Source organism: Hypomesus transpacificus, unplaced genomic scaffold (genome assembly GCF_021917145.1).
Source record: "Hypomesus transpacificus isolate Combined female unplaced genomic scaffold, fHypTra1 scaffold_31, whole genome shotgun sequence".
Lineage (NCBI taxonomy): Eukaryota > Metazoa > Chordata > Actinopteri > Osmeriformes > Osmeridae > Hypomesus > Hypomesus transpacificus.
In genome coordinates this window covers 698487-717674 of record NW_025813837.1, presented here as the reverse complement: position 1 = coordinate 717674, position 19188 = coordinate 698487, and the positions used below count along the sequence as shown (strand labels likewise).

The following is a 19188-nucleotide window of genomic DNA, read 5'->3' as shown; positions in this document are numbered from 1 at the left end:
GTTGTTAGACATAAAGCTCGACTGGGGCACAGGCCCCTATTCATATCCCTTTTTTTTCTTCCAAGCTTGCTGCACACAATGCACTACTCGGCTATAGAAACTACCCTTGCTTAATCCACTACACAACAGTTCAGGGACGCAAGTTCGATATCAGCTTTGGCAGGGACATCAATAGTTAATACGAGCGCACCACTTTTTGGGCAGTCATTTGAGCACAAATACAGTTTTTTTTGAGCTTCATGTAATATTGTTTTCATGTTTTAGTCAAAATAAGATGATCGGTAGGCCTATTATTTATAAACTTTTGTTTAATTTTGTAATGTTATCTTGGCCTATCTCAATTCTGACTTGTTTGCCTAGTCTGACCCCTGGACTGCAGTGGCTATTTGGCAAGCTCAGAAGAGTGCGCTGACATGGAATTCCGCGTGCATCGGTTTGACTTTTCGGTTAAACTGCTTTGATTTAACAAGCGTTGATTGGGATATTGCGTCTAGATTTTTATCAATCTAAATTAATGCACTGACTGATAAAGTAAATTGACGCCCCTGGTATTTAATCTGCAATTACGCACCCTTTGAAATTGACCAGAATTGGTGTGGTATTCTGAGCAGCACATTTAATTGAATGTGTTCTTTAATTTAATTATACATAAATGACACATGCTGGGGATTGATGCCAAACTTTCAGCATTTACTTCAAGTAAATATAAGTATAAACTAAGTAAACTAAATTTAAGTGTAAACTAAGTATTTACTTATACAGCTTTACACTAAATTGAACTTTTCAATGTACATCACGGAGACAGGAATGAGATGCATAAAGTTTGTGGGCAGAGCAGCACTCTCTGGTTTGACAAGGAGGATCCCAATTTTATTGTGGCTAAACTGGTCCTCAAGTCAGATTCCAAAATGTACGACATCCCCAAATGAGCAAGAATGCCAGTTTTCCTCCTAATCTTGTGTTCACACAGGCAGTAGGGTAAGGGGTATGGCCTATGACTCATGGGGGGGTATCTTAAAATGTCATCAGTAATTCAACTTTCGACATGGATTGTATATTTCACCGGAACAGTGCAAATCAAATTATATAATGTAAAAGTAGTAGAAACAGTTTCTTGGGAAACATAAAAGGATGAGTGACTTATAATTTTGTTTGCTTAGAGACAATTTCAGAGTTTAGTGTACAAACGTAGAATGTTTTATTGTTCTTTTTTTGCATCTATTGAAGTATGGCATACAGTATGGAGCTCTTTGTCCTGTCTAAGGATATCCATGACTCCATGCTTCCATGCTTCTGGGTAAATGTTTTCCAGTTACACTAGACACAGTTGCTGTTAATAAGTTACACAGTGGTAGACCTTTTAACATGTGTGATATTTGTCATACATTGAAAATCGTGTAAAGCCATGGTACCATTGCCATGGTAGTGAGACATACGTCAAACACATTTCTATTTGGATTTTGTCAATTAAGGTTGCATATTTAAAAAAAATAGTTTGATATGTTTAATTGTCTCTCCTGCTTCTTCCATTTGTTGGGTATAGCTCAGTGTTTTATTTATTTATTTTAATCTAGAGGTCACAGGTTACCCTTCACCACCACAACCCCCCCCCCACACACACGCACACACACACACCTCCCCCTTGCCCCTGTACATCGCTTTGAATAAAAGTGCTTGCTAAATTAGTACATAACAAGAACATGCTATATGACTTTAAGTCCTTGATATAGGTCGAAATGCTCATCTGTCTGAAGTAGATTGTCAACCTGCCACAGGATGTAAAGTTTAATTGGAAAAGTCTACCACAAGCTCCTTTGAGAGATTGTCCCAGGATCCGAAGGTCCTGCTGATTAAACCAGTTGTTGGTCTCACTGAACAATGTGTGGTCATATGTCGGACTAGGCCTGTTATTGCAACATGTACAGCTTTTACTATCTAGTTACCAAATCACTCACCTGCTTTTCTCAGTTTAGCCTTTCTTTAGTAAGACAATTCAAGACGACCAGTTGACATTTAATACAATTCCGTCCTACTTTATGTTGCTTGTCTAATTCTAACGGGCCCCTGCTGGTGTGAACGTTGGTTCAGGCTATCCTCTTTTGTGTTTTCAGTTGAGGAACAAGTTCATGAAGAAGTTGCCCAGAGACGCGGAGGCCTCAAACGTGTTAGTGGGGGAAGTGGACTTCCTGGATGCCCCGTTTGTGGCGTTTGTGCGTCTGCAGCAGGCTGTGATGCTGGGCGCCCTGACAGAGGTCCCTGTTCCCACCAGGTAGTTGCTCACTGTCTAGGATTCCAGGATTCCATACCTGGTTCTATGTATCATGCACCGGTTTTACATTTGCACAAAACCCCCAAATCTTTTTCGATAAGGTTTTTTAATTTGACCTTGAGTATATCATAATAATCCCCTTAACAGGACATCCATTCTTCTTCAGTGTTATCTATTGCAAACAGCGATGTCAGAACTTGCAATAAATACCCTCATTGTGATAAGGAAGAAATTTCGATGGTGAATGTAATATGATTATTTCAGATGTTACAAATTAATCTTTTCATTTAAATAGCAAACAAACTCTTTCCTCCGCAGGTTTTTGTTCATCCTTCTTGGACCCAAAGGGAAAGCAAAGTCATATCACGAGATCGGGAGAGCCATTGCTACACTCATGTCAGATGAGGTAAGAACAAACTGAAAACAATAAAATAGTAATTTGAGATATGTAAATACATAAAAACAGAGCGATGTACAAGTTGTACATATAGTAATTACAACAGATAATCAAGGATAATCTGTTATGGTGTTCAATGCAGATGAAAAATATATGCTGGAAAAATTCTATTTTAGGGGTTCAATATCTTCCATTGGTGAAAGAAAATCACATCAATGATTCATCAACATGCTACCAGTGTGCGAGGTAATTTTTCAAACCCAACGCGGGTCAGGTTTTTGTTGATGAGTTCCATGCATTCAGAAGCGTTTCCCAATGGTTTGCAATCCAAACCTTCGCATTTTGACATCTCAGCATTTATACATTCAACCATACAGTATATTGCACCTTTTTAGTTTTGTTTGCACAGAACTGGAATGACCTACAGGACAAACTCGTGTCTGAGTCTTGCCATGGTCTTTTATGTACATAATTATGATGGTCAACAAGACTGTATCATCTTATGTTCCTCTATGTCAATGGTGTTGAATCGTAGCTGGACATGAATGCACTTTTTCATCGAAATTTGTTGTGTTGTGGTTGTGTTTTGTGGGGGGTTGTTCCATCTGTGGAATTTGGCCCTACTGCCCTACGCTGTTCTACATATTTTATTGTTCGTTTCCATTATTTCTGGTTTATTTAACTGTATGGTTCTTTTTTACTGAATTTTCTGTATCGCAATGAGCGTCATCATTTCACTAAAGGATTTAAACTTAATAGGTTATTTTACTTGAATGAATAGATAAGTTACTTGTATTGATTTGATACTGAATACAAAAAGATTTTTGCATGAATCATTAAAACATCATAGCAGAGAAAAATTCGGAATGTGTACATTCTGGGTATATGGTATTTATACTTATTATGTACATGTTAGTTATCCAACATTTAAACTCATTGTCGACATGTTCGACATAGTGTGTCAACTTCTTGTCTGCATGATAGGATTACATTTGCAATGTAAACAAAACCTTCTCAACCTATTCTGTGGCCAACTATGTTGAGGCTACACAAGACGTACATGATGAAGAATGGAAAAGACCAAACTTTGATCGGTTTATTTTTGAAGTTAGAAAAATGGTAATCAGAGTGCTCCAAGTCTTACCCATCAGCTTGGTAAAAAGAATAAACAGGAGAGATTGCATTGCTCCCAGTCTCATTAACACTGCAACTAACAGATGGATTCACAACATTAGCTGGCTCCAGTTATGGTTGTATCTTTCCACCCCAAGGATTCCCCCTCAGACTTTATATTCTTACAAAAGTATTTCTGGGATTACCTTTCACCTGCTTGCCTATGAACACGAGCAGTACAAAGCTGACCACCCCACTCTGGGTTGTCCACCCGTTTTGATATTTTGCGAGGAGTGCCCCGTACTGATATCTATGATTCTTACTTTCCTTTGTCTGTGAAGGTCTTCCACGATATTGCATACAAGGCCAAGGACAGACAAGATCTTCTGGCGGGCATTGATGAGTTTCTTGATGAGGTCATCGTCCTGCCTCCTGGAGAGTGGGACCCTGCCATCAGGATCGAGCCCCCAAAGTCTCTCCCATCCTCAGAGAAAAGGTTACCCGCCACATGACCACAATACGTCCCCTCATATTCCGTCATGTCCCATTAGAACTGTCATATTTGAAACAACATTGCATTCATGCTGTTAGGTCAGAGAGATTCATATTGTGTGGTTTCGTTAGCCAACCCCTTGAAGCGAAGGCATACAGTGGGTTTCATCAGTCATCGTTTTGAGTGATTCCTGATATTAAAGATACCAAGAGTTCACCATGTATTCACTGTACGGCCATAAGCATGTGGACATCTGCTCAGTGTACAGAAACCTTTGTCCATCTCAGTCTAAAATCATGAGCAATAAAAGGGGTCTGCAAAGTGGTCTCCACTCTGCTGACCCCTTTCCTGTGGAAGGTTTGTCAGTCGATGCGGAATTTGTTCCCATTCAGCCACAAGAGCATTGGTGAGGTTGGATAATAACGTTTGCGCAAGGCTTTTTGGTCAAGTCAAGATGACCTATGGGTGCTGTGAATCTTCATGGGTGCTTGCTCGCTCTGAATCAGAAGAAGCTTGTCAAGTCTTAGTGGCTTCAGGTGAAGTGGCAGGCGACTAGGACTCCTTCCTGCCACTCAATATGGGAGGTTAAGTACTCCAGCAGCACTTCCTGTGGCTCCAACGTTCAAGGGCAGAGTTGATGTTGTCACGATACATCCCAAGTGACCCAGCAGCATGGCAAACCTTTTCAAAAGGCCTATAACGGTCTGAGTTGACAAATTCTACTAAAAGGAAAATTCCGTCACTCAATATCAGAAAGGGGTCCTTTTTGCGTTAGTCCTTTGTAGGACAAACGCAACACAAGGCCTCTCTTATATCATATCACAGCAAACAATTTAAGTTCAAGTTTTTATATTTGATTCCAACCATTATATCGACATCACATGCATTGTCAGTGTTCAAAATATTAAACGGAATGTTGTGTTGTCTCACCTAGAAAGAACATGTATGCTACGGGCGACAATTCCCAGATGAACGGAGACACGCCTTACGATGGAGGTCCTGGAGGGGGAGGAGGACATGCTGTTGGTGACGAACTGCAAAAGACGGGCAGGTAAACTGTAACTGTCAATTATACATGACTGCTTACCATAATGAAATTAACCCTGGTAAATAGTCTTATCAAGCACCTTTTATGTAAATATTTCTTTTTGGTCACAAATATAAAACAAATTATATTTTCATGCCTCGACAGCAAATGAAAAAGTATTGTGTTGTACCAACATACTCCACTGTAGATACCGAATATTGAAAACACGTTTACATTCCTTCATTATTTTTTCTTTGAATCAGAATTTACTTTTACCTTGCTGAACAACATGACCTGAAAACATACCATATATTTTCCAAAATGCTAAACTCTAAATAAAGCCATTCAAACTCCACAAATAGTTTATATCACAGTGTATGATTAGGATTTGACCGCAAGTTTCAGATATTTTCAGATTTGTTGATTTGCTGTAGACATGTTTGATTGGGCTGAGCCAAAATCAATTTCTCACAAAATAATATGTGAATAAGAAGACAAACCAGATGTGCCCCTTCTTCTTACAGGTTGTTTGGAGGCCTCATGCTGGATATTAAGAGGAAAGCACCGTTTTTTGCAAGTGATTTTTACGATGTTTTTCACATCCAGGCCCTGTCAGCCATTTTGTTTATTTACCTGGGAACTGTGACAAATGCCATCACGTTTGGTGGTTTGCTCGGGGATGCTACAGACAACATGCAGGTAAGTCATCTTGATTCTGAAACCCTAGTTATGGGTCTGTGAGGAAACAATGTGATTAATAAACAACGTGGTTCATTCTGAATTAAAATGAAGTAAAGCAGCAATGCAAGGATCCATATAGAGAGGGAGGTGGATGGGGCGTCAAATGACCATATTGGCTTGGCTGTGGTGGTTTTACTGTTTGGCAGGACACCTCCTGTTGACCTTCCTCATCCCTTCCCATGTGTACTTGATGATGACGTTTAGGCTCCTTAAAACTGCAGTGTAGAATTGCAGAGTCAGTCCTCAGTCACCTGAACTGCAGAGTCAGTCCTCAGTCACCTGAACTGCAGAGTCAGTCCTCAGTCACCTGAACTGCAGAGTCAGTCCTCAGTCACCTGAACTGCAGAGTCAGTCCTCAGTCATCTGAACTGCAGAGGCAGTCCTCAGTCACCTGAACTGCAGAGGCAGTCCTCAGTCACCTGAACTGCAGAGGCAGTCCTCAGTCACCTGAAGTGCAGAGGCAGTCCTCAGTCATCTGAAGTGCAGAGGCAGTCCTCAGTCACCTGAAGTGCAGAGGCAGTCCTCAGTCACCTGAACTGCAGAGGCAGTCCTCAGTCATCTGAACTGCAGTATAGGTGTTGCGGAAACGTTGAGCTGTCGTGCTGAGGCTGAGTGGTCTGTGTGTTCAGGGTGTGTTGGAGAGCTTCCTTGGCACTGCTGTCTCCGGTGGTGTCTTCTGCCTGCTGGCTGGCCAGCCACTCACCATCCTCAGCAGTACTGGGCCTGTACTGGTCTTTGAACGGCTGCTATTCAATTTCAGCAGGTATCCTTTCCTACTTACTTCTCTGTTGCACATTGTGTGCATATTTATAGATCTCTTTCTACATATATTTAAAATGTTTTTGTTCGTATGCATATGAAATTTATACAGGGGAAACCCATAGACTGTACACCAGCTTTCTCCAATTGCATGGTCATAGTTGGCACAGTACAAGAAAGGAATAGGTATTACATCTATATTTCCAGACCTGAACATTTATAAAGAAAGCAGTACAGTTATACAATTCTCCAACTCAAGTCATGTGGAAACTTTTGTAAACACAAATCAATGATCATTCTCTTCACATAAACGGAACAAAGGCTGGAACCAAATCTATCACAAGCTATTCATTTTCAAACATCATGTTCCACTACACAGGATCGAATCATCTGCTGTTGTTTTTTTCCAGGGAAAATGAATTTGACTATCTGGAGTTCCGCTTGTGGATTGGCCTGTGGTCAGCCTTCTTCTGTCTGGTCCTGGTGGCGACCGACGCCAGCTACTTAGTGCAGTATTTCACCCGCTTCACTGAGGAAGGCTTCTCGTGTCTCATCAGTTTCATCTTCATCTATGATGCTTTCAAAAAGATGCTGAAGCTGTGCAATTACTACCCCATCAACCCTGACTATAAGATCGACTACGTCACCCAATATGACTGCCTCTGCATGGCTCCGACGATCCTGGGTAAGGTTCTTGTCCATCTGTTTTTGAATGATCATTTTGGCTTCTGGTGGTTGCGTGTCTAGGCTAGTATGGTTTTTTTGTGGGCTATGCTGGGTGTCCTTTCTACATGATGGTTTTTCAATTTCTGCCTCTGTGAAGCAAGAAATTCAAGTCACTTTTTGGAACAATTGCAGAGTCGAACCGAATTACATTTTAGGGGCAGAACTTCAGAAATTATATTTGGAGCATTCGGCAACCAGCAGAAGTGTTTGTTTCATTTGACTATTCTGCATGGCTGACCAAAACCCTGCATGCACACATGCTACACCAGTCAAAAGGAAAACGCAGAGGCAACAGAACATTTTAAACAAGCAGTACTTTTTTTTTGCTCCACTGACGCATGTTGAATGCGACTCAAGCAAACTGACATGTTGGCATTCAGCATTTTTTGTGGTTGCTATTACTAGCACACAATATCTAGAAAAATTCTTAACTAGGGTCCAGAGTTAGTCCTTAAGTTAGCTTTAGGCTAAACGATTATCCTTTTCAACCAGACCACCAGAACCTTGATCATCGCCTCAATGGGTGTACACTGTGTTCCTATACTCCTACTGAATATGACAGCTGTATCTGGTTTGACGCAGGTGTCGCCTCAAATGGGCTGTTTAGTGAGTGAAAACAGTGGAACAGGCAACATCCTCAAGTTTCCAAATGTATTTGAATGCAATTTCTGAACTGTATTTAGACCAGCTGGGCCTTCTGGCTCGACAAGTTCAAGGGACTTGTAACACTTTCCAGATGTTTGACCAAAAGTCTGACCTTTCAGTCTTCCAAAGCTTTATTAGAAAAATACCTAAAGTAAGAATTCTTCCATGAGAATGAGTATGTATTAATTGGGTAAGGAGTCCATTGTAAATTATTTTGGTACTTGATATGTTTAGGAGGTGAAACATCCTGTTGTTTAAGATTAAAATATGAAGATTGTCCTTTTGGGTTCAAGAGAATATGTTGATATATTTGTGTGGTGGACGTTAACATATATTTATTAACTTCCCTTATACACAATGAATGCACAATTCTTACTCACACATTGACTGTATCTTCTGTATATGACCATATGCATTTTATACTCACACAAACATGCACACACATACACACTCACGTAAATACGCACTTTCACATGCACACACACACACAAGCAGTCTCTCTGTAAAACTTGATTGTTGTCGTTATAAACCCAGTGAAGTTTATGTTTTGTCTTCATTAGCATGTTGGTCCAGTTTCATTCAGACAATGAGCTATTTACATATTGGTGGAGAGTCTTGTTCGTTTGATAAACGTATTACGTGGACTTGAACAATGTAAACTTAATATACTAATGATATTAGTTGTGAGTTAATTAGTTAATTATGATAGTTAGTTTGATCGTGAGGCATGCTGTTATTTTTCACAGAAAACAGCACTGAAGTTCTGGGTGATCCTCTGGATGGCACTTCTGTCTGGTACTTTAACAACACAGACCTAGTGAGTAAATCATCAGTAGCCTAACAACAAAGACCTAGTGAGTAAGCCATCAGTAACCTATTCTCTCCATCTGTTGGGAAGAAAGGATGGTGAAGTGCAGCTTTTTTCCAACAGAATTATTATTGCATTCCTACTACAAATACATTTGGGGTATTCTTTCCGTGTTTGTGCTCTGCCAAAAACGGGCTGAAACATAACTGAGTTCCATCCTATTTGCTTTTACAGCCTTTGAATGCCACGTGGTCATCGCTGTCCAAGAAAGAGTGTCTGAAGTATGGAGGGGAACTGGTGGGCCAGGCCTGCGACTTTGTCCCTGACATCGCCCTCATGTCCTTCATCTTGTTCTTTGGTACCTACACATGCTCCATGTGTCTCAAAAAGTTCAAGTTCAGCCCATTTTTCCCAACCACTGTAAGTTGCTTTAGCCTTCCCTTAAGCTTTTTAACAGTGCATTTGATTTAGCTCTCTGTGTAAGATGGAACTAATGACGTTTTGCAAAAGGAATCTCCTCATAGCTCCTTGTTGGGTAGACTAGTTGGTTAAAGCATACTCAGGGATAGTTTGCCTGTTTTGTAAAACATCGTCTAACCTGTAAATTTGCCTGTTAAGACTACAGAAAGGAGCCAGGCTTTTATTTTGAAAAATGTCTGGTCAGTTCCATGACCATGTTACAAATAGCATTGGTGTGATCCTGTGCAGTGTATGTTTTTGAGTGTCTCCTTGTCTGTTTCCAAAGGTGAGAAAACTCATCAGTGACTTTGCCATTATCTTGGCCATCTTGATTTTCTGTGGCGTAGATGCACTAGTAGGAGTGGACACCCCCAAACTCATTGTGCCAACTGAATTCAAGGTATTGTGTCTTTTTCAAATATATACAGTATCTTTTAGAGACCAAGTTTTAAGAACATAACTTTAAATACACTTACTGTAGCCCCCTTGAAATTGCAGCCCTCTTGAAATTGCATTAACCCCAATAATCAATTCAAGAATACAGTATTGTTGCAGTCTATAAATGTGTAAGACATGGGTTGGATACTCTTTCATAGTACAAAAGAATAAGAATATGTTCAGTTCATAGCTTTGTCAATCCAACTAGCTCAGTGTATTCTTACCAGAGTGTGAGATATGTATAGATGTATTGAATACATGGTAAAATAATCAAATTATAAAAGGCATTGAAATTAAACTTGAGGCCAGGTGCACCAGAGCGAAAGTTATATTTGATGATTTTTTTTAAGTCACTTGTAGCTTGTCCTTGTATACAGTAACACCCAACCTTCATATAAAAATGGGACACATTTATGATATTCTAACAGTAGTAGAAAGTGGAGGTCTAAGATGTACAAATGTACAGTCGGTGATTGCAGGAGATCAAATGTGATGCCTTTGAAACACATAGATTTGCACATATGCACATGTTTGTAAAAAAACAAGATAAAACATAAACCACATGACACTTACAACATTCATAAAACGTGACTTGTAAAATAAGAAACCAAAGATATCAAAATGACACAAAAAGCTGGTTCAATATCTACAGAAATGATCATGAGTCTTTAATGACGATGAGTGCATCAGAAGCGTGCCCCTCTTCACCACCCCCTCCCCCCACTAACATATGTTCATTAAGATGCCAGTCAAATGATTTGTGAGCACCAAGTGTCCCTGACAAATGGCTTCATCCGATCCTGGATGTGTGTGTTGGGTATGCCATGACATCAATTCTGTGATGCTTCATCTGAGATGACCAACCACCCTGCTCTTCCAATTCCCCCCCCCCAATTTGCAGCCGACGAGCTCCAAGAGGGGCTGGTTCGTGCCTCCCTTTGGAGGTAACCCCTGGTGGGTGTACCTCGCGTCTGCACTACCTGCCTTGCTGGTCACCATCCTGCTGTTTATGGATCAGCAGATCACCGCCGTCATCGTCAACAGGAAGGAGCACAAGCTGAAGGTGGGTAAGACCGCTGACGTTGGCGGCCCATTTGATTCCGGAAAGCATTACCATGGTCCATTAGATACCCGTGGGTACAGGAAGATACGTGCTGGGCTCAGGGGAGGTGCCAGTTGGCCACATGCTAAATGCATTTTCTTTTCCAAGCAATGACAGACTAGAAGTGTTTTTTTTTCCCCAGTTGTCCCTGCTGACAGATCGAGCAGATTGAGGGGAAATACATATGACATGAAGATGGTACAGTCATTATCTGTATGACACTGTTCAACTGATAGATTCATGAGATTCACATTAAAGACAATACTGGGCTTAGAAGCAAGTTGATTTCGATGAACTCTGTCATTTGAGACACTTGTGAACTATTTGAATGTGTATATTGTACATCTTCCCTTACCTACAACTCCTCAATAGCTTTGTCTTTTTTTCCGGGGGTGACAGAAAGGTGCGGGTTATCACCTGGACCTCTTCTGGGTGGCGGTCCTCATGGTGGTCTGCTCCTTCATGGGCTTGCCATGGTACGTGGCTGCTACCGTAATTTCCATCGCACACATCGACAGCTTGAAGATGGAGACGGAGACTTCTGCCCCGGGAGAGCAGCCCAAGTTTCTGGGCGTGAGGTAAGCACACCACATTTCAAGCATAAACACTGTCTGGTGAGAATGTGTGTGCAGCACACCCAAGTTTAGAAACACATCGTACTACTCTCATGCTAAGTAGCATATTTACGTTTCATACACCAATGACAACTATATTTATGATTGATGCTCGTAATTAGCACTTGAACACAAAGTAACATTATTTCTCTGGTTATCCAAATGAGTTAAGGTGAAATATTTCATGATTAGCACATTGCTTGTCAATCAAATGTTAAAAGCCATCAATAAAGGCCTGCGATATATTGACAATACCACAAAGACGTTTTTCACAGTGGAGAGTCTGTGCCAAATGTTTAGCTTGTTAATCTTAGCCCTAGGAGGGTGCTGGTGTTACAGCTGTAAGCTGAGCAAACAAACATGTTGAGCTTTCTGTCCCCTAGGAACGTTCAGTTTTCTGTTGTTTTATCACTTTGGGAGAGTTTTAACAAAGTCACTTGAACGTCAAAATGTTTCAGTGTTGGCCACAAGCTTTTATTATAGGAATCTGAGTGCTGAGAGTATCTTGCTTCTGAGACATTTTCAACCGAGTTCAGAGTTTTCCAAGACTGTGAGAAACATTTGGGCACGTTTCACAACGGCACCTTGTGCATATTTGCTAAATGTAATTATCCGGCATAATCTATTAATTACAATATATTTATTGACGTGACTTGTGGTTTGTTACTGTAAACACATTCAAAAGGTGTATCAGGTCTATATATTGCTTACACATTTGTCATACAGAATAAAGTATATGTCATTGTTTCTTTTTATCTTCAATAGAGAGCAACGAGTAACTGGTGTGTGCGTTTTCATTCTGACTGGACTGTCTGTCCTCATGTCTCCTATACTCAAGGTGAGGATGTTTGTGTCTCATTCTGCTGTGCTTTTGTTTAGGAATCTGATTTCTGGGGATTGTGTCTATAAATGTGTCTATATTGTGAATTGTTCACACAGAAATGACGCAACCTCACACTCTCAAAATAACGCTCGAAACCCAGAACACTGGTACTATTTGTCCACAATGCTTCTTTTTATAACTTGACAGTTCAGTGACTGTAGACCATCCAGTAAACTGTGCTAACCTCGCTGTTTGTTCCATCAGTTCATTCCCATGCCTGTGTTGTATGGAGTCTTCCTCTACATGGGAGTGGCTTCCCTCAACGGTGTGCAGGTAATTTCTGCCTTTTCCCGTTACAAGCCTTTCTGTGGTAGGTGACTTCTCTAGTTATCATGAGTAAGAAAGAATAAAGAAAGGATACAGCATACACAAAGGACAGCAGTTTTAAGGTTGCAGTGCAGACTGTCAGCTTTTAATTAAGGGTTATTTAAGTCCAAGTCATGAAAGAAATTAGTTTTACTGTTGGATCATCAAATGTTACTGCAGCCATTTCCCCAACAGTATTAATCCACGTGTCGGCTTCGTGGTTGTTAATGGCTCATTCGGATACGAACAGCATAATAAGTATATAGTTACTATGGAATTCATTACAGTTTAGCGGGGAAAGTTATTTAACATACAGGCAAATTTAACAAACTTGGTATGGGGAAGGTTGGGCGTTCTAGTGGTAAGTGGGACTCCATGGCGGGTTAGAGAATCGGGCTAGTAATCTGAAGGTTGCCAGTTCGATTCCTGGCCGTGCCAAATGACGTTGTGTCCTTGGGTAAGGCACTTTACCCTACTTGCCTCGGGGAATGTCCCTGTACTTATTGTAAGTTGCTCTGGATAAGAGCATCTGCTAAATGACTAAATGTAAGTGGACGTTAACATCTAGTACCTTCTTCCGCACGTTATATAACCTGTCCCACGAACTCTTCATCACCTCCTCGGCAGTTCATGGATCGTCTTCAGCTGCTCCTCATGCCAGCGAAGCACCAGCCTGACCTGGTGTACCTGCGCCACGTGCCCCTGAGGAAGGTCCACCTCTTCACCTTCATCCAGGTGCTCTGTCTGGCTCTGCTCTGGATCCTCAAGTCCACAGTGGCTGCCATCATCTTCCCAGTCATGGTAAGGTCCGAGTCTTCATATTGAGCCTTCTTCTAGCAAAGATAAAGACCAAGATACAAACGTTATTTTTATTTATTTTTTACGTGGTCATGAGTTTTGTAAAGAAATCCAAAGGGGTCTGGTTGTGTTTCTCAAACCTTTCCTCCCTTACAAACCTGTTAAGTTCAACTTGTACCAAAATATGGTAGATCTGTATTCAAATCATAAGTATTTAATAGATGAATCTAAAAATAAAACTTATGTACAGCTATTGATTACACAGGTTGTAACAAAATATCTTAGTAAATACTGGAAGTATTTTGTGTTGAATGAAACCTAAGCCCTTGTTAAACATTCAATCTATTGGTTCTGTGTGGTTTACGTTAGTCAAGATGCTGGCTTAACAATACAGGAATTTTGTGTTATAAATCTGGGAGTCAGATGGCTGAGTGGGTCGGGCTATTAATCAGAAGGTTGTTGGTTCGATTCCGAGCCGTGCCAAATGACGTTGTGTCCTTGGGCAAGGCACTTTACCCTACTTGCCTCGGGGAGAATGTCTCTGTACTTACTGTAAGTCGCTCTGGATAAGAGCGTCTGCTAAATGACTAAATGTAAATATAATGTATGTATATCTTCTGGCTGACACTGCTGTAACACTGTGGACTGTATTCATGAATGACTTTTGAAATGTCGCTTTTTGCAACTTTTTAGATCCTTGCGCTGGTAGCTGTGAGGAAGTTCATGGACTACATGTTCTCCCAGCACGAGCTCAGCTTCCTGGATGACATCATCCCAGAGAAGGACAAGAAGAAGAAGGAGGATGAGAAAAGGAAGAAGAAGAAGAAGAGGGGGAGCATTGACAGTGACATTGATGATGTAAGAATTTTCTCTCAAATGGTTGACAAAGAAAGTACATTAATTGGTTGTTTTCTTTATGGAATTATAATGAACAATTTAATTTAAAGGTGTGTGTGTAGATTTGTGTGTGAGGGTCCTTGTATATACAGACCCTAGGATGGCCTTCCCCATAAATGTTGTAGAATTCAGGTTCAGGAAATCTTCCATTGCTGTCTCCCCCCGCAGTCTGACTACCCTTACAATGAGAATGTACCCAGCATTAAAATCCCCATGGACATAATGGAGCAAGAGCCCTTCTTAGGCGATAAGGCCTCCGACAGTGAGTACACCTGATCTGTCCTGACCGATGCGCTTTCTCAGAACGGAGGAATTAAAGGAACTTTCCCTTTTCCTCCCCACTGCTCTTGCTTTCCAGCTTCCACTTTGCCTCAAGCCTTTTCTTTTGTTGGTTCTCCATATCGGAGGACGCGTCCGTCACTACCAGTCTTTCTCACAGATTAAGTGCATTCCATTAATTGTTGTCTTCGTTCTTTTTCTCTAATTTGCTCTTTGCTCCCTTTCTTTCATGCCCCTCCATTTCCTTTCGCCACTTAAATGGTTCCTTGAGTTATAATCTCTCTCTTCAGCCTACGGTCTGAGGCTACGCTTTCACACAGGATTTTAAACGCAAGCCAATCACTGCGTGCGCACAAAGATTGATTCATTTCAGTTCCTGCTCCGATGCCAACTTCTAATTTACTGTGAGGGGGGAAATTATGTTGGGATTCGAACAAACAAAAATAACTCACCGTAAGCATGTCTAGATACTGTACAGGAAATGCATCTTCACCACATGTGAGCTAATAGCCCGGGCATCCTTTCCCTCCCTACAGGAGACAAGTCCCCATCATGCCAACACCACTCTTCGTGCTGAGCAGCTTCGCTACTACCAGGACAACTGCTTGTCAAGGTGATATCTTGTTCCCAGCTATGAAGCTGGCAACATGCAAGAGTGTCAGGAAAGGCCACTATAGTCTGTGGGAAAGGGGAGGGGCTTACTTTCTCGTCTGCCATCTTTCAACGTGAAGTCCTGCTGGGGAACCTGTCAGCCTCCGTGTCGTGTAAATCAGACAATACTTCAAAACATTGGCTCTTTATTTACTTGGCATTAATTGATAATTGTACCTAATTCTTTTTTTAGATCATACGTCAAACTAAATCTTTGAATCAGATTTACAGTTTCATCTCAGACAAGCATAACGTACATTACCCAAAAAAGCAAAAACACCAGCATTGTGGTTGTAATCATCCATCCGCAGTGGCCACAGGCTGTGGATAAGCTCCAATTTTGCTGACGCGTGCAGAGCCAATTTCAGAGCAAGATGGCATCTTGCTGTAAATCACACAAACATAGATTCACTTAATAGCAGATAGAAGGCATGGCTGTCAGGCTTATATTTGTAGTTCACCCTTATATTTGTAGTTTCTTTCTGACTGAGAAATGCAGGACAATTACAGAAGATCAAAGTGATTGCAGTGATTCAGTACATATAAATAGTTTTTATATCAATGTGAATTAATTAGGAGGAATCCAGTTTAATAGGAAGGCTCCCACAATATAAATGTGTTGTTGTATAAATTGTATTTTCCGTGTCTCTGTTTCACAGCCCTGAAATGAGTCCACTCAAATCTGTGCCTCAGATTAGAATAGACATCGACCCAGATGACAACGGCTACTACTGGAAGAGCCACGGGTCAGAGACGTCCCTTTAGACATCACGCTGCCTCCCACTAGCCTTGCCCGTCCTCACACACACGCTTACAAGACCTAGAATACTCACACTTAAGTTTTCTTTTCCTCTAATTACATATCTCACTTTTACACAAAACCTAACCAAACTGTCAAGTTAAAGTTCAAGAAATGGGATGCAGGCGCAAACGGAATGAACCCATCAAAGAGATCAGATAACTTAATTTTCTATAGACTTTTGTTTTGTCTATTGGTGGGGTGTGTCTTATATACTTGAGCATTGATGTGTCTGAGAGGTGATTTCCTTACTACTGTTCTATGCAATGCTTATTCCATCTTGATTGATAGATATGCTGCAGCTTTTTATGACCACACAGGGAGTCCCTTCCTGATCTGTTTTGTATTGCTCTTTGACTTTTTATATGTAAAAAGTACAATGTAAAAGGAACCTGTACTGACTGTAATCAATTTCAAATTGTAGCAGGAGAGAATATTTGGATTTCACTTTTCTTTGTAGCTCTACCTCTTGTTTTAAGTTCAAGGCATTATATAAAACAAATGCCATGAGTTGATTTTGGATGCAGCATGACATTTTAATGTGTTGATCTCTCCATTTTGTTCATTTAGGGCAATGGTTCAAGAAATATATATTACTGTACTTGATTTAAAAAATAGAAAAGTAACAATTTATTGTAATTTAATTCATGTTTAAACAATATTTGGTCTTTGATTATTTTATATTTTTCATTGCAGTTATTGTAACTCATGGTTAATGTTCTCATGTTTGTTTAAAATGTGTTCAACTAACTTGACACAGTGCATGTAATCTGGAAAAATAATTCCACGGTTGTATTTTTCTCCCCTTTCCTTACTTCCTGATTTTTCTTACTTCCTGCTCGTTGTGTTCAGCTTTGTGTCTTTAAGCATGTAGAACATTCCACCAGATAACTATTTGTTTTCTTAAGCCAAACTTGGATCAAACTACGATACATATCAAACAACTGCTTGCACTGCACACAATCAATTTACCTAAGTGGCTTAACGGAGAGGGATCCAATCATTGCAATCAAATAATCTCAAAAGGGAACAAAACTAAATGAATGTCAACCCTTGAAACCGGAGAGTTGGGCTTCTTCAGCCTACAGAGCATCTCACAGTTCCCATTTAACTGGCACTGAGGAGACAGACCACGTGCAGAATTTGGAACAAAGTACAGCTGTTCTCCTTGGCATTGAAACTAATTTCAATGCAAAGAAGTGAAGAAGTGCAGGTACCTGTGTTTCAGCCCTTTCATTCCATGGTGCGTGCCGATTCGGCCACTTCTGGACCCCCAGATATAGTCTGCACGTACACTTTGGCCAGCCACCGAGTTAAGCCATGCATGTCCCTGTTATGGGATACAAAAAAACAAAAAGATTTTGTTTGCCATCTGGAATTTTGGGTTGACTATTGATGGTCAGTATTGCTCAGTGAGTGCCAACATGACTTCTGTGGCAACATATTTAATAACATATGTCAATCCTGAAGAGCATATTAACTCCTTATGTTTTATGTCTCTGCGTGACCATTTAACCTTTTTCTTTCTTTGGATGTCCTGTATATAAAGTAATATTGGAACACAAGATGCAAGATATTATTTCTTATCACACAGTGTTTTATCTGTCTCATATCAATAGATCAGCACAAAATAATTTATACAGTTTGAAAATCAGTATTATAACCATTGAGTGTGGATATAAGTGTAACTTATGTCTGGGACATACCTAGTTGAAATAGACATTGTATACAGTAATATACAGTAAGCATGTTGGACTATTTCTATAACATGTAAGTACATTAAAGTTTAATTATGGTGTGTTGAATACTGATACAATTGGAATTGTGAAATGATTTATTTTAGACTTTCTATTTTTCAAATGAAATGTATATTAAAAACGAACTGAATTAATCAAATGTACATTGTATCTTGTCCATCCCTCTTCTGTTTAAACTTGTAGTAGAACACCAGTTAAATTGGGTTGTGTAAAAAGGTAATAGCGTTAGCAAAGGCTTTAATGAGATGCTGTTCATACAAATATTTAAGGCTGCATCAAGAATTTACTTTAAAATAAGAAAAAGATATACTTTGTTACTGTGTGGGAAGACCAATACATTCAAATCAAATCAAATGTATTTGTATAGCCCTTTTTACATGCAAGCATGTCACTGAGGGCTTCACATGCGCCCATAGAACTGCCCCTCAATTGCAAGGCTATTTGTAACATCTTAATATATATATTAAATACTTGTAATCTAATCACAATCTCAACAATCACTGTTTCTATAATGTAATGCCAATTACAAACTTTGCTAACAATAAGGTAGATCAAAACAGCTTATTCATTGACAAAGACAAGCAGAAGTCTGTTTCTGGGTAATACAATAGCACCCCCTTGTGCCATATGCAGTAATGTGCATCTACAAAGATGCAAATGAAAGAATCATGTAATGAACAACCTGTTGTACTGCAACTCCTGAATATGATTGTATGGTTTTAAGGAATTTGTAGTTTAAAGGACAAAAATAAGATTGGTAAAATATGGATATTATTATATCCATACATTTGAAATGCAACCAATATATAGAAGCAGTAGCAATCCTGACCTGCAAACTCGTTTTGAGAACTCAGAGTTAAAAAGGAGAATGAAAATGAAATTGTAAAGATGTTATTAGAAACACACAGTATGAAGGCAAACAGCGACTGCAGCTCAGTGGTAGAGCATTCCAAGTTCGACCATGTATGTTGCTTTGGATAACAGTGCAAGCTTTGATGTATAATTTACTGCAAAGTAAAACATAACTAGTTCACATTCTTTACATCAAGAGACACAAACATGTGTCTGTAGAAAGAAATAACAAATCTCAATATTTTCTGACCAAAGACTTTTGAATTCACCAACCATTAATCCTCTATAGGTTTGATTATGTCCAGATAGAGATGAATCACTTGCCTATTTTCCTCAACTCAGCATTCTAAAAAGGTTTAGAGAGAGAGCAAAGAT

The 19188-nt window shown here is 40.0% G+C and overlaps 1 protein-coding gene across 2 annotated transcripts in view; it reads left to right on the top strand.

The window, feature by feature from the left end:
* Positions 1 to 18148, top strand: part of slc4a4a (solute carrier family 4 member 4a) — a 40016-nt gene extending 21868 nt beyond the window's left edge. For both annotated transcript variants that reach the window (XM_047015969.1, XM_047015970.1), the window contains exons 9-27: positions 2112 to 2269; positions 2588 to 2675; positions 4121 to 4275; positions 5207 to 5323; positions 5824 to 5998; positions 6670 to 6803; positions 7210 to 7484; positions 8917 to 8987; positions 9213 to 9398; positions 9724 to 9837; positions 10777 to 10938; positions 11377 to 11555; positions 12357 to 12429; positions 12679 to 12747; positions 13408 to 13581; positions 14272 to 14436; positions 14644 to 14737; positions 15291 to 15367; positions 16065 to 18148. In XM_047015969.1, coding sequence (XP_046871925.1) covers positions 2112 to 2269; positions 2588 to 2675; positions 4121 to 4275; positions 5207 to 5323; positions 5824 to 5998; positions 6670 to 6803; positions 7210 to 7484; positions 8917 to 8987; positions 9213 to 9398; positions 9724 to 9837; positions 10777 to 10938; positions 11377 to 11555; positions 12357 to 12429; positions 12679 to 12747; positions 13408 to 13581; positions 14272 to 14436; positions 14644 to 14737; positions 15291 to 15331 — 2430 coding nt within the window. In that variant the 3' untranslated portion in view covers positions 15332 to 15367; positions 16065 to 18148. The remainder of the gene's footprint in view (positions 1 to 2111; positions 2270 to 2587; positions 2676 to 4120; positions 4276 to 5206; positions 5324 to 5823; positions 5999 to 6669; positions 6804 to 7209; positions 7485 to 8916; positions 8988 to 9212; positions 9399 to 9723; positions 9838 to 10776; positions 10939 to 11376; positions 11556 to 12356; positions 12430 to 12678; positions 12748 to 13407; positions 13582 to 14271; positions 14437 to 14643; positions 14738 to 15290; positions 15368 to 16064) is intronic.
* The last annotated feature ends 1040 nt before the right edge of the window (positions 18149 to 19188 follow it).